The 19,112-nt window shown below is 40.1% G+C and overlaps 1 protein-coding gene across 1 annotated transcript in view; it reads right to left on the bottom strand.

Annotated features, from left to right (window-relative positions):
• Nucleotides 1-15,808: 15,808 nt before the first annotated feature.
• Nucleotides 15,809-19,112, bottom strand: part of LOC137616437 (cell adhesion molecule 2-like) — a 316,026-nt gene continuing 312,722 nt past the window's right edge. The window contains exon 9 of the mRNA XM_068346186.1: nucleotides 15,809-16,214. Coding sequence (XP_068202287.1) covers nucleotides 16,144-16,214 — 71 coding nt within the window. The 3' untranslated portion in view covers nucleotides 15,809-16,143. The remainder of the gene's footprint in view (nucleotides 16,215-19,112) is intronic.

Below are 19,112 nucleotides of genomic sequence, written 5' to 3'. Positions count from 1 at the left end.
GTTTATGTGTTAGAAAGTGTGCCTTGATGGTTGGGCTAACACGTGCATGTCTTTTTTTTTATCTGAGATGCCGTATATTAGAATGTTGGGCATTTTTCCGCGAGTGCCCCTTTTTATTTGTTTTGCATTTTTTTGCTTAGTCATGTTACCGTAAGGAATTGGAAAGTAGTGTCGCAAAACTTATATTTTTATAGTGTTGGAAAGTGTTTCTAGATGATCTGGCTACCCATGCCTATTTTTTTTTTTTAGCCAGATATGGCGTATATATAAGTGTGTTCGATTTTCCTGTGATTGCCATTTTTTTGTTTTTTCCCATTTCTTTCAAAATTACTACGTACTAAGGAACTATCACAGAGTAATGATTCATTTATATGTTTATTTGTCGGAAAATGTGCATTGATGGTTTGCCTAGCACGTGGCTGAAATTTTTTTTTTCTGAAATGTCGTATATTAGAATGGCCATTTTTCCACGAGTGCCCCTCTTTATTTGTTTTGCATTTTTTTGCTTAGTCATGTTACCGTAAGGAATTGGCAAGTAGTGTCGCAAAACTTATATTTTTATAGTGTTGGAAAGTGTTTCTAGATGATCTGGCTACCCATGCCTATCTTTTTTTAGCCAGATATGGCGTATATATAGGTATGTGTTCGATTTTCCGGTGATTGCCATTTTTTCGTTTTTTCCCAATTCTTTCAAAATTACTACGTACTAAGGAACTATCACAGAGTAATGATTCCTCTAGATGTTTATTTGTCGGAAAATTTTGTTTACTTCTTTTTTGATTGAATATCATCAAATTATTTAGCTAAAATATTATATTTTACATTTTTTTTTTCGATTTTATTTCCCTTCAAAAAAATTTTTTTGGGTCAGAATTTTAATTTTATAGTCGTAAAATAATCGACAATTATCCAGCAACCCACCATACAATTTTTATGCATATCCAATAATAATTAGATTAGTAAATAACACCTTGAAATTGACATACCCTTCCTACATTTCAAGTGGCAGATTAGGGAGTCTGAGTCAGTGTGGTTGGCGGCCATTTTGTGGACATATCCGAAGCGTAAGTTGCCCTATCTATATATATTCTTGTTCCCTATAGAATTTGTGATATTTTGGTATATTTTTACCTGCATAAATATCATATTATATATTAAATATATGTATTTTTTTACGAAATTTCTAAGTACTCAAAAAACTACCTTTAGATATGGCCCCTGATATAAATGTAATTTACAAAATAATGAAGATTTTTTTACATATTTCTATTTTAGGATAACATATGTTTATTCCCTAAAAAAATTAGCCACTTCCTATTTCATTTGGGTACCCAAAAAAATTCATGAAATTTGGACAAATTTTTTTGGCCAAAAAAAGTTACCCTTTTTTTCTCATTTCAGATCTTCACCTCCATGGGTCTGACTTCATCCAAAATACATCAAGATGTGTCCTAAACATTCAAGAATCAATTCCTAAAAGGATTTGTGTATATATGTATAAACTTTTTTTTTATGAATTTTTATGTCAGGTCTTTTTTTTCTACTTAATTTTTTAAAATATTTATAATAAATAGTTTTTCTGCAGATGAGTAGTATTTATCTTTACAGTTGTTTTAAGCATTCATTGAAGTTTTTTTTGGCAAAAGAAAAAAGGAGGTTACTGCAAAAACTGATTTTTCAAGAATTTTTTTTGGCGTCGGGGTCGTTCGCGTCCGAGTATACCCTTAAAGGGGTGTCCGAGGAGCGTACCTATCCAGGGTTAAAACAGTCACATACAGCACAGATTAAAGTTCACAATAACTTAACAACATCTACACAGCGATACGGCGGGAGACAAAGTGACCGCGAAAAGATGCTGCGGGTTGGAGAAGCGGTCAAAACACCAATCACAGGCTAGATTACAAAACTTGGGTTCTGATTCGTCATCTATCAGCGTTGGAAACAATCACAATCCATCTTATATGCTACGTAGGTTACCAATTCAAAGTACAAGGTACCCTACGTATACAGTAATAATAATAATAATAATAATAATAAATAATGATAATAATAATAATAATAATAATGATAATAATAATAATAATAATAACAATAATAATTTTAATAACAACAACAATAATAATAATAATAATAATAATACAACTTTACGTACGCTATTTTACGCTTGTTTTGTTGTAGGATATGTCTCTCTCTCTCTCTCTCTCTCTCTCGTACGCTTATTCGAGATGTGATTTTTGCAACAAAAGAATATTATTGGATGCAGTACTACGTACGTATACATACAAAAGATTCATGGAAAAGATGCACATCCATTACATTTGTAGTACAGTAGTAGCCATCAGCAGCCTTACACCATTCTAATATGGTATGACTGCATCTGATTTGCGTTTCATGTTCGATTTAATTTTACTACGTACTGTATACTGAATTATCGTATGATCACATTCTCTTTTCGTGTTTTATTTCTTTCTGTACTGAATTATATGTCATATGTAATGCAATGAACAATCAGTAAGAGCAGATATTACTAATTACAGTATTAATGGAATTACTGGTAACGAAATATCGTATTTGGGTCTTCAGATATCGCGGTATTTTCGAAATTTCCGGAAAATCCGCGATATGTTTATATATACAGTATGGGTTATGAAAAAACCCGCAAAGTGGTGAATCCGCGATGGTCGAACCGCGAAGTAGCGAGGGCTCACTGTATTGCTTCGTGCCCCCCCCCGGCAGGGAAGTCCTATTTGGACGTAAGGAACATCTTGAAGTTTACTTGATGAAGAAACTCACCTGTAGTCGAAGATCTTGCCGGTCTCGTGGACAGATCAGGGAAGTTAAGTAATTGTATTGGAACAATTTTACTTTTTTCCTAGGTGAGTATGCATCAAGTAGAAGCAATATTATAACATAGATTATAATAATGTTCAAATAATAAGGATAATAAAATTCTCTAACAGTATTTTATTTCATATGTTAGGGTGAAATGAGACGCATATGGTAACGAAAAATTCTATTATATTCAATAAAATTTTAGAATTAATATGAAATAGGTAAATTTCAATAAAATGTAGTTAACAAACATAGACTAAAGACAACAGAAGATGTGGGTGTGGAATCTGTAAAGGAAGAACTTGCCATTACACACATAAGTTCCAAGGGAACTATAAAGTCTTTTAGAAAGTCTTATATACACTGCATGTCCGAAAACATGTGGCACACGTGTTCTTGTCTATGTTACTTCAACTTTGTAGAAGAACAGTTCTTAGTGTCACCAGGTGGCACTTAAAATCACTATGTTTCGCACTAGGGTCAACACAGGCACCCGTTGAGTTAGATTCCCGAATAACTCACTGTTCTGCGCAGCACTAAGCAGCAGGCTTTAACACACTACCTGCTGCTACCACGTAACGCTTCAACTCGTGCACCTGCTTCGCAAAATGTTTGAAAAACACTCTTGAGGATTTCCAGCCTGTGAAAGATCGAAGACTTTCGAAATCCATTGCTTGGATAAAGTTTAGGGAAGAGGCGACTTTCCTGGGATCATGACCTGCGGGTGTACTGTCAGGATCCGCTCTTTGCCCTTAGTTATTTGAGTGACAAATCAGATCCTGATGTTTCTTCTTTAAAAAGCTGTCCTCTGCCAGTCTGAAGTTCTTCGAAGATAGACCTTTAGACTCTCCACTGGGCATAGAGAGACATCTTCCTTCAGAGGGCAGATTCTCCAGGGGCCCCACCTTTTGGTGGGAAGTTCATTCTTGGCGAGAAACGTTGGGTCAGGGAAGTGGGTAAGTTCACCTGTCTCGGCGAACTGTATCTGGCCCTCTTCTCTAGATAAGGCCACTATTTCACCGACTCGGGCTCCCGAGGCGAGAGCAAAAAGGAAAATCACTTTTTGAGTCAAGTCTTTCAGAGGGCAAGACTCATTGTCCAGACTAGAGGCAAAATGGAGCACCTTATCAAGAGACCAGGAGATGGGTCTCGGTGGGGGTGCAGGACGAAGTCTAGCACTTGCCTTTGGCAGCTTGTTAAAGATGTCGTTGGACAGGTCTATCTGGAAGGCATAAAGTAATGGTCTTGTCAAGGCAGATTTACAAGTGGAAATCGTGTTGGCTGCCAAGCCTTGTCCATGAAGGTGAATGAAGGACAGACAAAAGTCTATAGAGTTTTCTGTAGGATTTTTAGCCTTGACAAAGGACACCCATTTCTTCCAGGATGACTCGTATTGCCTTCTGGTAGACTTTGATTTGTATTCTTCTAGGAAGTCTAAACATTTCTTCGAGATCCCAAACCTCTTCTTCACGGCTAGGGAGAGAAAATCAGGAGATGAAGGTCACAGGTTTTCCTTGATGAAGCGAAGAGAGAAAACTGGGTCTGGCAGAGGGATCAGCATGGGTCGTAACTCCAAGATTAGAGGGAACCAGTTGCTCCGGGGCCACTTGGGTGCCACTAGGGCTGCTGTTCCTTTGAAGGTTCTCAGCTTGGTGAGGACTTTCAGCAGAAGGTTGGGTGGAGGGAACAGGTAAATCTTGGACCATCTGTTCCAGTCCAGGGACATGGCGTTCACCGCTTCCGCACAGGCGTCCTCGTATGGGGCCACGTAAAGAGGAAGTTGCTTGTTGTCGCTCGTCGCGAAGAGGTCGATCTGAAGTTCCGGGACTTGACGGGAGATGAAGGAGAATGATTCTGTGTCTAGGAACCATTCCGACTCTATTGGGGTTGTCCTCGATAGAGCGTCCGCTGTCACATTGCGGAATCCTTGCAGGTGAACTGCTGAGAGGTGCCATCTCTTCTTGTCCGCTAAGCGGAAGATGGGCAGTAAAACTTGGTTGAGTTGGGGCGATCTTGAGCCCTGACGGTTGAGACATCTGACCACAATGGCCCTGTCCAGAGTTAGACAGATGTGGACCGAGGGACGTGGAGACAGTCTCTTCAGAGTACGAAGAACCGCCATGGCCTCCAAGATGTTGATGTGAAACGTATTGAATAGGGGAGACCATGTTCCCTGAACTTGTCGCTGATGGGAGTGACCCCCCCATCCTTCTAGCGAGGCATCCGTGTGGATAATGACCGACGGAGGTGGTGGCTGAAGAGGAACTGATCTTCTCAGGTTCTTTGCCTCCGACCGTGGCTTGAGGAGTGAGCGAAGCCTGGTTGGCAGAGGTCTCTTGAGATCTCTTCGAGCGATGGATGCGTGTCTTCTCCAGACTCCCGATGCATCTTTTAGCTATGCTCGTAGCACTGGGTCTGTCACTGTGGTGAACTGGAGGGAGCCGAGCACCTGTTCCTGTTGTCGTCTTGAAATCCGTTTGGATTTTACAAGTCTCTTAACAGATCCCGCTATTTCCTTCCTTTTCTTCAGAGGGATGGAAAGACGGTGTGACTTAAGGTTCCAAGGGATTCCCAGCCATTGGAACTTCTGAGCTGGAGACAGTCGAGACTTTTTGGTGATCATTTGAAACCCAGATGTTCCAGGAACTGGGTCACCTTTCTGGATGCACGCAAGCATTCTTCTGAGGATGCTGCCCAAACCAGCCAGTCGTCTAGGTAAGCCATCACCTGGACGCCTTGTAGGCGTTGCTGTTGGACGATCGTGTCTGCGAGCTTCGTGAAGATTCTTGGGGCTATGTTGAGTCCGAAGGGCATGGCCCTGAAAGTGTACTTCCTTCTTTGAAGCTTGAATCCTAGGTAGGAGGAAGCCTAGTGATTCATTGGAATGTGCCAGTAGGCGTCCGCCAGGTCTATTGAGACCGTGTAAGCCTCGTGAGGTAGTAGGGCTCTTATATGTTGAAGGGTCAGCATCTTGAATTTGTTGTTCACTATGAACTTGTTGAGAGGGGACAAGTCCAGAATGACTCGAGTTTGTCGGAGTCCTTCTTGGGAACACAGAAGAGTCTTCCCTGGAACCTGGTGGACTGTACCCTCTTAATCACCTTCTTGTTCAAGAGTTCTAGGACGTATTCTTCCAGGACAGAGGTGGAGTGTTGGAAGAATTGGTAGAAGGTTGGAGGTGGTGTTACCCAGCTCCACCCTAGTCCCTTCTTGCTGATGCTGTGAGCCCAAGGATCGAAGGTCCAACGATCCTGAAAGTGGCGGAGTCTTCCTCCCACTGGAAACATTTCATTGCTTCTGGTTTCCCGAGGATTTTCCACCTCGGCCGCTGGCTCCCCTCCCTCCTCTCCCTATGGACGTCGAGAGGAGTCTTTGCCGGAGCCTCTACCCTTGGGGCGAAAAGTAGAGGACTGTCTTTCATAGGCTGGTGTGAAGACTGGTGACTGAGCCACCACCGGCTGAGGAACCAACTGAAATGTCTGTTGTGGCTGAGCCACCAACTGGGGAGTAGCGGGTGCCATAAACTGGCGTTTAGCCTGGCCCTGCTGGGTCGGGGCTTGTTCGACTTCTTTTTAGGTTGGGGGCCCTCATCCTGAGAAGATTTCCTCTTTTGTGACATGCCCCACTTGTTGAGAAGGTTCCGGTTCTCGGTGGCGGCTCTGTCAACGATCTCTTTCACGAGGTCGTTAGGAAAGAGATATTTACCCCAAATGTTGGAGGAAATCAGTTTCCGGGGTTCGTGCTTGATGGTGGCATCCGCAAACACGAATTCTCTACAGGCTCTCCGGGCCTTGATGAAGCTGTATAAGTCCTTCGTCAAGGTGGCAAGGTGGGTCTTCGCGAGAACCATGTAGAAGCCTGGGACCCGAATGTCCCCGGCCATTGTCTCAAGCTGCTCTTGAAGAGACAGAGAGGCAGCCAGCCTCTCTTTTGTGTCTTGCTCCCGACGCAGAAGGTACTCGGTGAGCTTGGGGAGGTTCTCGTTAAACTGCCATCCCGCGACGTCAGCCTCCAACTTTCCTACCGAGAAAGTTAACTGGATATCTTTCCAGATTTTGTCGGCGGGAGGGAGGGCGAGGGAGAGAGGCCTACATTCCTCCAATATAGGGTAGAGTTTTTCTTCCTCCACCGCCTTCAGCACTGCCAGCAAGGACTTTTCGGCGAAAGGAAAGACCATGGTGGCAGGAGCAAGAAAGGATGGGTGCTTCTTGCTTAGTGCCGGCACCGTGGAGTTGGTGTAGCCCCTGCTCTTGAGGCAGTCGGCTAAAAGAGCTTGAGCCTTAGCGTGGTCAATTACGATGACCTCTTCAGGCTCGGTCTCCTCCTTGGAGACTGGCTCGGACTTGAGACGTATGTAACAGTCCGGGTAGGCTTTAAAACTAGGCCAGAACTCCACCTCTTCAAGGGGGACGGCACCTATTATTATTATTATTATTATTATTACTATCCAAGCTACAACCCTAGTTGGAAAAGCAAGATGCTATAAGCCCAGGGGCTCCAACGGGGAAAAATAGCCCAGTGAGGAAAGGAAATAAGGAAATAAATAAATGAAGAGAACAAATTAACAACAATACGTCCGCTCGTGATGGGCATGTGTTCTGCATGCCATCATGGGTTGGTCACTGAGCAGGGGGGAAGATCTTTGACACTGATCTTCTTCGGCGTCTGTTTCGACAGACGCAGGATCTCCCTCTTAAGGTCCGCATGTCCCTGGCGGAACCTCTCATCCAAGAGTGCCACCAAGGCTTGGAGGCTATCCTGGGTGCCCACCACTGCAGGTACTGGGGTGGCGGAGGTAGAGGGGACAGGTTCCGATATTGCAACGGAAGAAACAGAGGGGGCGCGGGCGATCTCGCCCTCGGAGTCAGGAGTCTCCACATGCTCCTCCTCTTCTTGACCCTCAACCATCAGGGTCCTTTCAGTAGTGTCCGACACATCTGACATCCTCTCCACTTCGTCAAGATGACAGTCTTGGAGAGCGTCCGAAACGTCCGGGATCTCAGCCTTGGGAATGACAGCATCCGCAGATGCCTTAGGAAAGAGCAAGGCTCTCATCTTCTCATTTGGGAGATAAGGCCCAGTGGCGTTCTTTTGGAAACCATGCACCCACTTGCGCAGTTTCTCTCGGGCGATGTCCCTGGCCTCCGTTGACGGAGGGTTGTCGAACGCCTCATTGAGGGAGGTTCTTGGAGACGGTGCAGACCTGCGGGTCCCAATATCGAAGATTCCCTCGGGCGATGGAACAGCTGGCGTGGGTTCGGCACGCCAGGTGGCCGTAGAAATCAGGGCGGCGAACGCTGCAGAAAGCGCTCTCACACTGTAGGTACTCCTCCTGTAAAAGAAAGAGGCAAATGAGTATGTGGCAGTCAATAACAGTCATGACTTACAGTAATCTTAGATTAGTATTAAAGTTATAAAAACTTATAAGATACCTTTTCACGTGTAAGCTTAGGATCGGTAAGCTGGAAAAGAGGCAGGAAAGACACATACTTGTGCAACCTGCCCAGTCAATTGCCATGACCCCACACCATAACTAATTCTAGGGCTCCTCATGAGCCTTAATAGGAGGAAGAAACATCCGCATTGGATGAGCAAAGCCTAGACTTCCTCCAGGTAATTAGATACAGTGAGAGGGGGGAAAACTGAATTCATTCAGTATAGAAGAAAAGGGAGAGAACGAATTCTCCCTATTCAGGTAAGGTCTCGGCAAGGGACTGCGCATGGATGCACCGAGTATGCTGGAAGAATTTACAGCACAACTATACACAATAGTTTTCAGTCTAAGGTATGTACTATACCATAGATGTACTGGCTATCATCTATAGCTGTACAGTAGTCACTGCCGGCACTGGGCCGGCAGGGGGAGAAGTGACTGTCCACTGCAGAGATATGATTAGATGGCTCCGGCAGCATGACGGAATGCCGGAAGCGCGCCGGGCGCCGGCAAATCTCCATCAAGGGGAAACCTTTCCAAGCCAGCAGTCTATGCAGCAGAGATAGGGCGACACCTCTGTGTGATGGCAGATCGCCGGCAAGTCAGCGGCCCCCGGCAACTGGCAATTGACCGGCAAAGGTATTCCAATACTGACGTCAATCAATGAGACAGAGAGGATACCAGGAGACACTGACGGCTTTCGCCGGCAGTGTGGAGGCGGCAGTGGACCGGCACTGATAGAGAGAGAGGAGTGTTCAAATGAAAGGGAGAGGGTAGCAACCTTTCATCCAGTCGCAACAGAGCCGGCAGCCGGCTCAAGTTGCAGGTGGCGGCCCAAGGGAGGACCCAAGAACACTCTAAGACAGAGAGGTCTTCCGCCGGCAGACTGACCTGACGTATGCTAACCCATAGTTCGACTATATGTGGGAGGCATAGCAGTCCGGGCTAACCAGAGAAAGGACCGACAACCCACCGGCACGTGGGGAAGTTGTAGGACGGCGGACAGAGGTGTGATGGCTAGGCCAACAATAAAGGACAGAGGGGGGAGGGGTGAGGGTCCTGAGGAGGAGTGTAGGAGGAGGGCAGCACCCACTGGCACTCCCAGTGGTGGGGATTCTGTTCAGGGCTAGCACTATCCAGGTATAGGAAGAATTCATTCTCCAGCCTAGGATAGGTTAGCATAGAGAAGGTACAGCACTAGTGTACTGTCCTAAACTATAAAGAAACAGAATCCCCTTGGACTGCCTAACCTAGGCTAGGGGAGCAAGTCCTCCTAACTAGGAAAGACAGGGGTAGGACAAGTCACTAAACAACAGGGAGGAAGGGTCTTAACCCAACCAAGTGTGGACTAGGGGGAAGGGCAGAGCCCCCCCAACCTTCACCCACCAGCAGGGACCAGAAGGAGAGTACATTCTCCTAATGGGATAGCTGGGGGCAAACGACTGGTACTCTGAGGTTCTGTCCCAAACTCACAGCACATGTACTATGGCAAGGAGTGGGGAAAGAAAATCCTAGCCTAACCTTACCCGAATGCGATTCAAGGTAAGGAGGACTAGGATGTAGCCTAGGCTACCTCAGAGGGAGGAGATTACCTTGGGTAAGGTAACTGGGGAGGTGAGAAAGTATACAAGAGCCCTAGTGTTAGGTTGGGGGCAAGGGAGTCGACTACCAAGATCACCGAAACCCCTTGTATACTTCCTAGAAGGCAAAAACATATGTGCAATCACTGAATCTTATATGTATAAACGCCTATATCTTAATTTCATAATTTAACACTAGGAACACTTATTATATCATGCATGAAAGTAAGCGAAAACGCCTAGGCTATCGAGCCTAGGGGCTAGGCAAGCAAGCTAGCATGAGGATCGGCTACCTACACTCGCCGAAATGAATACGTTCGGCATAACATAACTAATTCCTAGCAATGAAGACTAAATAACTAATACTGATAATTAGTTATAAGACCGGGAAGGCTGTTCAGACTAACTAAATAAAGGATGCGAGGCGAACAGCAGCGTCAGGGATGACGCCTCCGGTCGAGGCACAGCTCCGCCACAAAACACAGTATTTTAAGATAAAAAGACGTTACTTTACGGCAAGAGCTTATTTATACAATACAAGAATATGGTACTCAACTTTCCAGAAGAAGGCGAGGCAGAAGATTGTGACATTATGAATCACTTAGCGAAAACTAGGAAAAAAAGCACCTAGTCATATACGCTACAAGCGAAGGAATGAGGAAAGTGCGCTCTGGCGGCATCAATCCAACATGGCGGCCGGATGTGATGTCGCCGAGTACCGTAACAGTAACACAGGAGGAGAGTTTTGTAACGGCTCCTCCCATACTTGCCACACTTCCCCATCGAAGCGTAAACGCTATGTAGGGTGCAGATAGCTATGTGGCGTGTCAAGCATACGTCCCCTGTTATTATACGATATCCTAAAGGGAAACCTTATGGGTACTCGTGCCAGAAGTTAGAATTCAGTGAAACCTTTAGTTTAATTCTCTGGGAATATCTACTGTAGTTATATATACCCTTAGGAAGCTACTGAAGGAACCTTCCATCAGCACGTCATGGCTTGAGCCCAAAAATATTGTATACTAAACCTAATCACTAATGAAACAGACATGAAAAAAAGAAATCAGAATGTATTGGGAGCATGCCAATAAATGTAAACAGTTCTCGCCTACGCAAGCTTTAAACTAAGAACCGGGACTTAGATTGTACACAGTATGAACAATAACGTTAAAACGTGAAAAAAGTTAAGAGAAAAGGACAAACATTTAAAGTTAAAGCTGTTTCCATGTTGTCATGAAAAAACCACTATGTGACTTCAAACGGCAAGGGATAAAAACCCAAAGTAAACAACATTGGGAGACAAAAAATTTGGTACATTGTTGTTAACTCTATTGCTAAGAATAGCAAATAACAAAACCATTTGTTAACTAGCTTTACTTAAAGGTTGACTTTACACGAATTAAAAGTTGGTTGGGCACCTAACAATCTGGTACTAGAAGCATGCAGTAAAGAAAATTCTCAAGCGTTTACCAACAGATTCACAAGATGGTAGTTGAGCGCATACAGGCAGAGAGGTGGCCTTGGCTCCTGTACCAGTGTTGGTTCTCAGCATTATGTCATCATGTGTCCAATGTTTCAGCATATGAGGGGCTGTGATGGATTCAACAGAGTATGAATCCATAGGTCTTACTTAGAATCACCAAGTTTGATACATTGGCCCTGAGGCAGGGAGGACAATATTTATTTGATATTTTCTTGTCATATTGGATTCTTTGCTCAAGCCTTTCACAGGACACTTCTTGGAGACCACACAGTACATTAACACCTCAAAACGATACAGTTACAGAAGTAGCAGGATACAGACCTGTAATAAGGTCCAGAGAGGTGGCCTTGCCACCTGCACCAGTGTTGGTTATCAGCATTATTACCATGTACTTGACTCAATTGTCCTTGTGTCCATTATGTTTCAGCATATGAGGAGCTGTGACGGATTCAACAGAGTATGAATCCATAGGTCTTACTTAGAATCCCCAAGTTTGTGCTATGCACATTGATACACTGGCCCTGGGGCAGGCAGGGAGGACAATATTTATTTGGTATTTTCTTGTCATATTGGATTCTTTGCTTGAGCCTTTCACATGGCACTTTTTGGAGACCACACAGTACATACAGTTGCAGAAGTAGCAGGATACAGACCTGTAATAGGGTCCAGAAAAAAAAAAACACACATATAAAGGGGATAGATCAAAATCTAGACTTCATGGGAGTGTATGATGAATATAATAATTTAGTACAAAACATTTGAATAAAAAAGTAATCTTTGTGGGTTGTCTGATTTTATAACCCAAAACTAATCAGTAATGGACTTCAAAGATTCATTAGATTAGATTGGATTGGTTTTATTAATTTGGGCCATTGTATTAGTTTACTAGCATTTAAATTATTTCTTTTAGAAATCCCATGCTCTAGTTTATATGTTACAGATTGAATGAAAAATCCTTCATTTAAAAGAGAAACATTTTATCTTTCACCAAGGTTACTGCTGGTCTCAGCAGGATTTTAAAGGAGAGATGGCAAGGTTTGAGTTTATTGACTGACTAGCTGATACATTTGAAAGCCCATATCACTGGGCTACAGCAATTACACAGTACAAATGACTTACATGTCTACAATAGAAATTATACTGTCTTTGGTTCAAATTTTGTAGGTTAATTTCACTGGAGATGCTATGTCACAACCTAAGCAACAACAGTTTGACAAACATAAAATATACACACTGAATGTCAAAGGTCAGGTAAATGTTTGCTAAGGAGATAAAATAAAATTTTCATCATACTCCTTGTCATACATTCCTTTTTTAAATCCCATTCTACATCTACTGCCTTACAATCTCTGCAAAATTTAATTTTAATCGAGGAATTATATATAATCACATTTGCCACTGACATCAAAATACTGTCTATCAGAGAATTCAGTCCATTATTTTATCGTACAAAGAAACCACACAGTTAAGCAGGTTTATCACAGCTACAAAAAAAGATTGTATCTTAAGCATATTTCTGACAAATATATAAAGAATTTTCATCTTGGGTAAGTATTCTATTGTAAATTAAATGATATATTCACTATTGTAAATCCAAGTTTTTTTTAATTTTTTATTAGGAAGAGGAGTTACCAGATGATCATTAAAAAGGAAACATAAAAACTTCATGGGGCAGTGGTAAACCACTTAAAAATAGCTCTCAAGTGAATACAACCTACAAAGTTAATTTACAGAACTTAGATTATTGTACATAAAAACTATATACAAGCATCTGTGATGCAAAACTTTTTCAAACACCAGGAGCCTGCATTCCACTGACAAAAAAAAGAGATCATATTTCTTTATAAGTATACATGACAATTTGGAATGTTTAAAATTATAAACTAAGAAAAACCATAAACCAAATGTTACCTCATTTTGTACTGTCCCAACCAGTTACGATTTAAAAAAAATAGCAAGGATAATGCATACTTAATAACAGAAATAAACATTCTCTTTTGCCAACATTAAATCAAAATTCATGGTACATCCTTAAAAAAACATGTAAACTGGACGAAATAATCAAAACCAACATTGAGAAACATAAACTCTACAATTAGGAACTTGGTCATCTTGCATGGAGTGCAAATGCAGTTGTCTGAAAGAGCCTTGCACACAGCACACTGCATTCCAATGGAGAGCAAAGTAAGATGCCACACCATATGTTTCCAGATTAGCTGAGATGTGTAAAAGCTTTCAAAGGTGAATTATTTACAAGCCATCGTTAATAAGAGCTTTAGTGAATCTGTTTACACAAATTGATTTTGAATAGCCAACACACTGCCTTAAGTCTTTATTTTATAAATTTGCCATTGCTTAACATCAAAAGTGCAATTTTCAATACCTGTCTGTAATTACCAACTGGCTTACTTTTCTTTTTTTTATAATCAAATTTTATAATCAAATTGATAAGTCCAAGCACATAATTACATAATTAAATGGTCACAGCATAATTTAACTCTCTTGTCCTGGATATAAAGGTTACAGTCATAATCAAATAATGATCGTCTTCCTCAGTTCTATCCAGATGATTGCGTAGTTTTTAAAACAAAAGCAAAAGAAAAAAAAAACTACCATATACGCACTCAATTTTCCATGCTTCACCTTGTTCTTAGCAAATTCAATCCATAATGACTGCAATGACAATAATGAAAAACATTTCATAATTAAAAACATAGATCAGTCGCAATGTTCAATACTGGTTCACTCTGGTCTCGCCTGTAATAGCTTAGATGTAATAAAGGGGATGGAACTTCAAAAAACAAATTGAATGGTGCTCTTAATACATTAAATTTGATTTACCTTTTTTGCAAGAACATTTTTTAGCAATGAAATTATTTTTTACAGAATTTGAAATGGCAGCAACTTTTCATGTCATACAGTTTCTCAAAACACATTATTTGCAAATTATAATGCAACAAAAATTACTGTATTTTGGCTAAAATAAAACTTCCTAAAATAGAATATAGCCAACAGTAATGTACTGTGTTAAGACACGAGATCCTACCAAACAGATGCGTTTTCACAATTACACCTAAACCGATATTGCCCTTTGGGGAAATGTGAAATGCCTTTATTTTTACTGGGACTGGCACCATAAACACTGAAACACCTCCGAAAAGGCATTCTGGGGAAGCACAGCTGCATCCTAGCAGCTACATAAATCTATGCACAAACATTAATGTGCTCCAGTACAGTACTCAAAATGTATACACACATGGTTTCACATCAGTTCAAAACTACAAGGCTCATACCTAAGAAAATATTGTCTCATATATGAGACACACTGATTTTTACCAGACACTGACTTTTAATAATGAAAGCAGTAGAATTATATATTCAAGAAGGACTAGGGGTCAATAAGTTATTGTGTACAGTACAGCACTAAAATTATTTACATCTTTGCTTTCCATGATACCTCAACAAACTAAAACCAGATTATATTTCCCTTTTCCTTGATTTTCTTTCAAACATATCTTTTGTGCGGAACCATAAAGGCCGAATTTAGGAGCAATGTAATTGCTTTAGATATTTTTGTTTCCAATCTCAACCAATACTTACCTATTTTATGGTAAAACTGAATGCCCTGCCTTTAGGAAATTTGTCACCTTAATGATTTTTCCACCTATGAATCATATTCATAAATGAATCAAATCATTTAAGTGTTATTATTAATTACTGTTTCATCCTGTTGTCTGCCTATTTCTGTTATAAATTTGATTATCAAAGGAAGGTTTGCTATAAAAGCTTCATATCAATTCATAATATCTAAATGAAATACATTTTCTTTGATTTGTGTAGCCTTTAAAAACAGATTGTTTCCCACAGTAATATGGATAAGAAAAATACAAAACCCTCAGGCAATATAATGTACCACTTCCTCACTTTCATGCGCTACGGTTTTAATGAATACCGTCTTACATTCACTTAAGGACATTAAATAGCAATTCTTATTGCTCATTTTGAAAAAAAAAAAATTGTGTTTGCTTCAATGAAATCTACATACCTCTCCAATACTGTACAAAAATTACTGCAAATGATATTGTACATAACCATTGTGTATCCTTTATTACAAAATATTTCAAAAGGAACTCAACAGAAATTCTGGTATGTATCACAAAATCAACTAAGCTTAGTATTCTGCTGAGGGGGAAACCAAAACCTTTTGGTCCTCATACACGGTGATGCCTCAACAAAAACTGATAAAGTCATTGAAATTCTTGAGATATATTTCCAAAAGGTTTTAAATGGTAAACTAAATGTTGTGACCTTTGAATGAATAAAATCAGGAAACATCAAATTGTCTGCTCCTGCATGATATTAAAAAATTTCTTATAAAAAATTATAGGTTAAATTCTACAAAATACAATATTCATAACTGCTGTGATATAATATATATATATATATATATATATATATATATATATATATATATATATATATAATTAAAGAACAAAGAAGCAATTCTACTCCGAACCATAAATATTAAGTTTGTATACACACTGCATTAATACTTCATGCAGTCATCTAATTTTGTCTGTAAAAACATAAAATTAAAAATGTCTTATTTCAGTCTAAGTAAGAAACTTATCACTGGTATGAATCAATGGAAATAATTCTGGTATGAGGAATAACTAAAAGGTTAGTTACACAAAATTTCAACATAAAAATATGACAGCAACATTCGATGCTTATTCTCGACTTTTGTATCTTCCCCGTGCAGATGCCTCAACCAGGAGGCATAAATCAAATCTTAAAAGTCTAAATTATGATCTCTACCACAAGAGATTCGCCAGCACAAGGGCTGCTAACACGGGAAGTCCAAGAACATTCTGGGAGGCACTTCCTGCAAAAAAAAAAAAAAAAAAAAAAAGTTATAATATTCTTATAAGAAACAGGTGATTTTTAGTTTTTTACCTATTCCAATTAAATTGTATACATGGCTTAAACAACTAAAAGTGCTAATAATAACCAATTTGATACACAACAAAAACATAGCATGCTTACCATACCATTGATGGGTTATATTTTGAGGACAAATTCTTATTCTATCATGAGGTTATAGTCATGCAAAAATAACATCTCAAAGTCATTTTCATGGTAATTAAAAACACAAACTGAATCTTAACAAACCTTTCACCCCACTAAGGTATTCCTACTCAGAAGATAATTATTTTTTAGTCTAATTTCTAAATTGAAATTAAGTATTCAAGTACAGTACAGTAGTTGTCTGTTTGAATAGACACTTTATTTACTAAGAATTCAAGTACAGTAGTTGTCTGTTTGAATAGACACTTTATTTACTAAGTATTCAAGTACAGTAGTTGTCTGTTTGAAAAGACACTTTATTTACTAAGTATTCAAGTACAGTAGTTGTCTTTTTGAATAGACACTTTATTTACTAAGTATTCAAGTACAGTAGTTGTCTGTTTGAATAGACTCTTTATTTACTAAGTATTCAAGTACAGTAGTTGTCTGTTTGAATAGACTCTTTATTTACTAAGTATTCGAGTACAGTAGTTGTCTGTTTGAATAGACACTTTATTTACTAAGTATTCGAGTACAGTAGTTGTCTGTTTGAATAGACACTTTATTTACTAAGTATTTGAGTACAGTAGTTGTCTGTTTGAATAGACACTTTATTTACTAAGTATTCGAGTACAGTAGTTGTCTGTTTGAATAGACACTTTACTTACTAAGAATTCAAGTACAGTAGTTGTCTGTTTGAATAGACACTTTATTTACTAAGTATTCAATTACAGTAGTTGTCCGTTTGAATACACACTTCATTTAGCTTTGATGTAAAAGTGGGCACAATGAGGGATAAGACATAATTGTAACTATCATCATACAACTTGTCTTTACAGAACTTTTACTTTGGTTTATAATAATACCTCGGTTTATGAGTAGCTTGGGATACAAGCGAATCGTTATACAAAGATAAAATTTCAATCCAGTATACTGTACGAGCATTTCATCAGTCTGTGAAAAGCAATTTCCATCAGTATTTGTATTCTTAATGGAAAAATAATATTTCCCGCAAGAACTGCATAGAACACAGTCGGACAGCACCCAGACGCCACCTGTGCAGTGTTATCGGGATTTTTATGGCATTTTGTATTGCCCTTGCTTGCTTCCAACCCTCTGCTCAGACCTTAACTCTTTCACTTTCTCAGCAGTACTCATACCAGCACTACCTTACATTATCTTTGGCAGTGTTCTTTTATAACGTTGTGATCGTGTGTTCTTTATAAAATTGGAATTGCTATTATATATTGTCAAGTTAAAAGTAACAGTACAGTACACGCCCAAGGATGATCAAGAGGAAAAGAAAGATGATTACTTTAGAGGTGAGAAAAGAAATCATCGTGAAGTACTGATAAAGGTACATGTGGGGCAGACCTGGCAAAAATGTACAATCATAAATGTCGATGATAAGCACAATCCTGAAGAAGAAAGAAATCAAAGCAATTTATGCTGCATAAGGGGTACTCATATTGATGAAACGGCCCCGTGATCTAGATAATGTCAAGAACTTACTTCTCATGTAGATCGATGAGAAGCAGTTAGCAATAAATACAATAACTGAGAACATAATTTGTCAAAATAAGAAGTTTTTGTATGCTGACCTTGGTAAAAAAAAGAGCCAGGTACGTCAGCAGAAAAAGAAACATTAAAAAAAAAAAGCTGTGGCTGGTTTCAAAACTTCAATAGTGTTGTGCAGCATGGTGAGGTTGCGAGCTCTGATTTCAAGAAAGCAGAGGTATTCGTTGTAGAATTCAAAATATTTGAGAATTCTGAGTCTTCCATGCCTCACCAAGTGTTCAAATGTGACGAGACCGATCTGTTGTAGAAGATGCTCAGAAGAGCCTTCATTACTGTAGAAGAGAAGGCAATTTCCGGTCCAAAGCCCATAAAAGGCAGTCTAACCCTGCTATTCTGTTCTAATACCAAAGGGGATTGCAAAATCAAACCTCCCCTGGTGTATTACTCAAGAGAATCCATGAGCCTTTAAGATGTATACGGGAAAAAATGCAACAATGTCATGTGGAGGTCAAAGAACAAGGCCTGGGTGACACACATTTTGTCTGATAAATGGGTAAATGAGGTTTTAGGTACTCAGGTCATAGAGTACCTAATGGACAAGAACCTTCCACTCGAAGCCTGGTTGCTTACGGACAATGCTCCTACCCATGCTCCGGCCATTGAAGACGACCTGATGGATGCATTCATAAACATCAAAATCAAGTTCCTTTCACCCAGTACCACTCCAAATCTCAACCCCATGGATCAGTCGGTGATCCCTAATTTGAAAAAACTGTACACGAAGGCAATGATCCAGCGATATATCAAGATGACCAAGTACACCCTTTGAGGGTTTTTGAAAGAACATTTTTAAATCATCTGCTACCTAAATATCATTGTTAAAATCTGGGAAGGGGTCACCAAGAGAACCTTCAATTCTGCATAGAGGAAACTGCAGCAGGAATGAGTTGCAGTATGTTATTTTGGGGGATTTGAACCCATGCAAAAGGAGGCAGTTGATGATGAAATTATCCTTGGGTAAGGCAATGGAGTTGGAAGTGGTCAGGAACATTGCAAGCAGCTGGTGGCTGGTGTTGTATAAGAAGCAGCAACCAGAGGTAGTGGAGGATATTTCATCTGAGGAGGAAGAGGACAGAGTGGCAAACCTCTTGTTTTGGATGTTGAAAATGTGGGTAACCCAGCATAATTTTGTGGAAAT

Source organism: Palaemon carinicauda, chromosome 22 (assembly GCF_036898095.1).
Source record: "Palaemon carinicauda isolate YSFRI2023 chromosome 22, ASM3689809v2, whole genome shotgun sequence".
Taxonomy (NCBI): Eukaryota; Metazoa; Arthropoda; class Malacostraca; order Decapoda; family Palaemonidae; genus Palaemon; species Palaemon carinicauda.
This window is presented reverse-complemented; position numbering and strand designations above follow the sequence as displayed.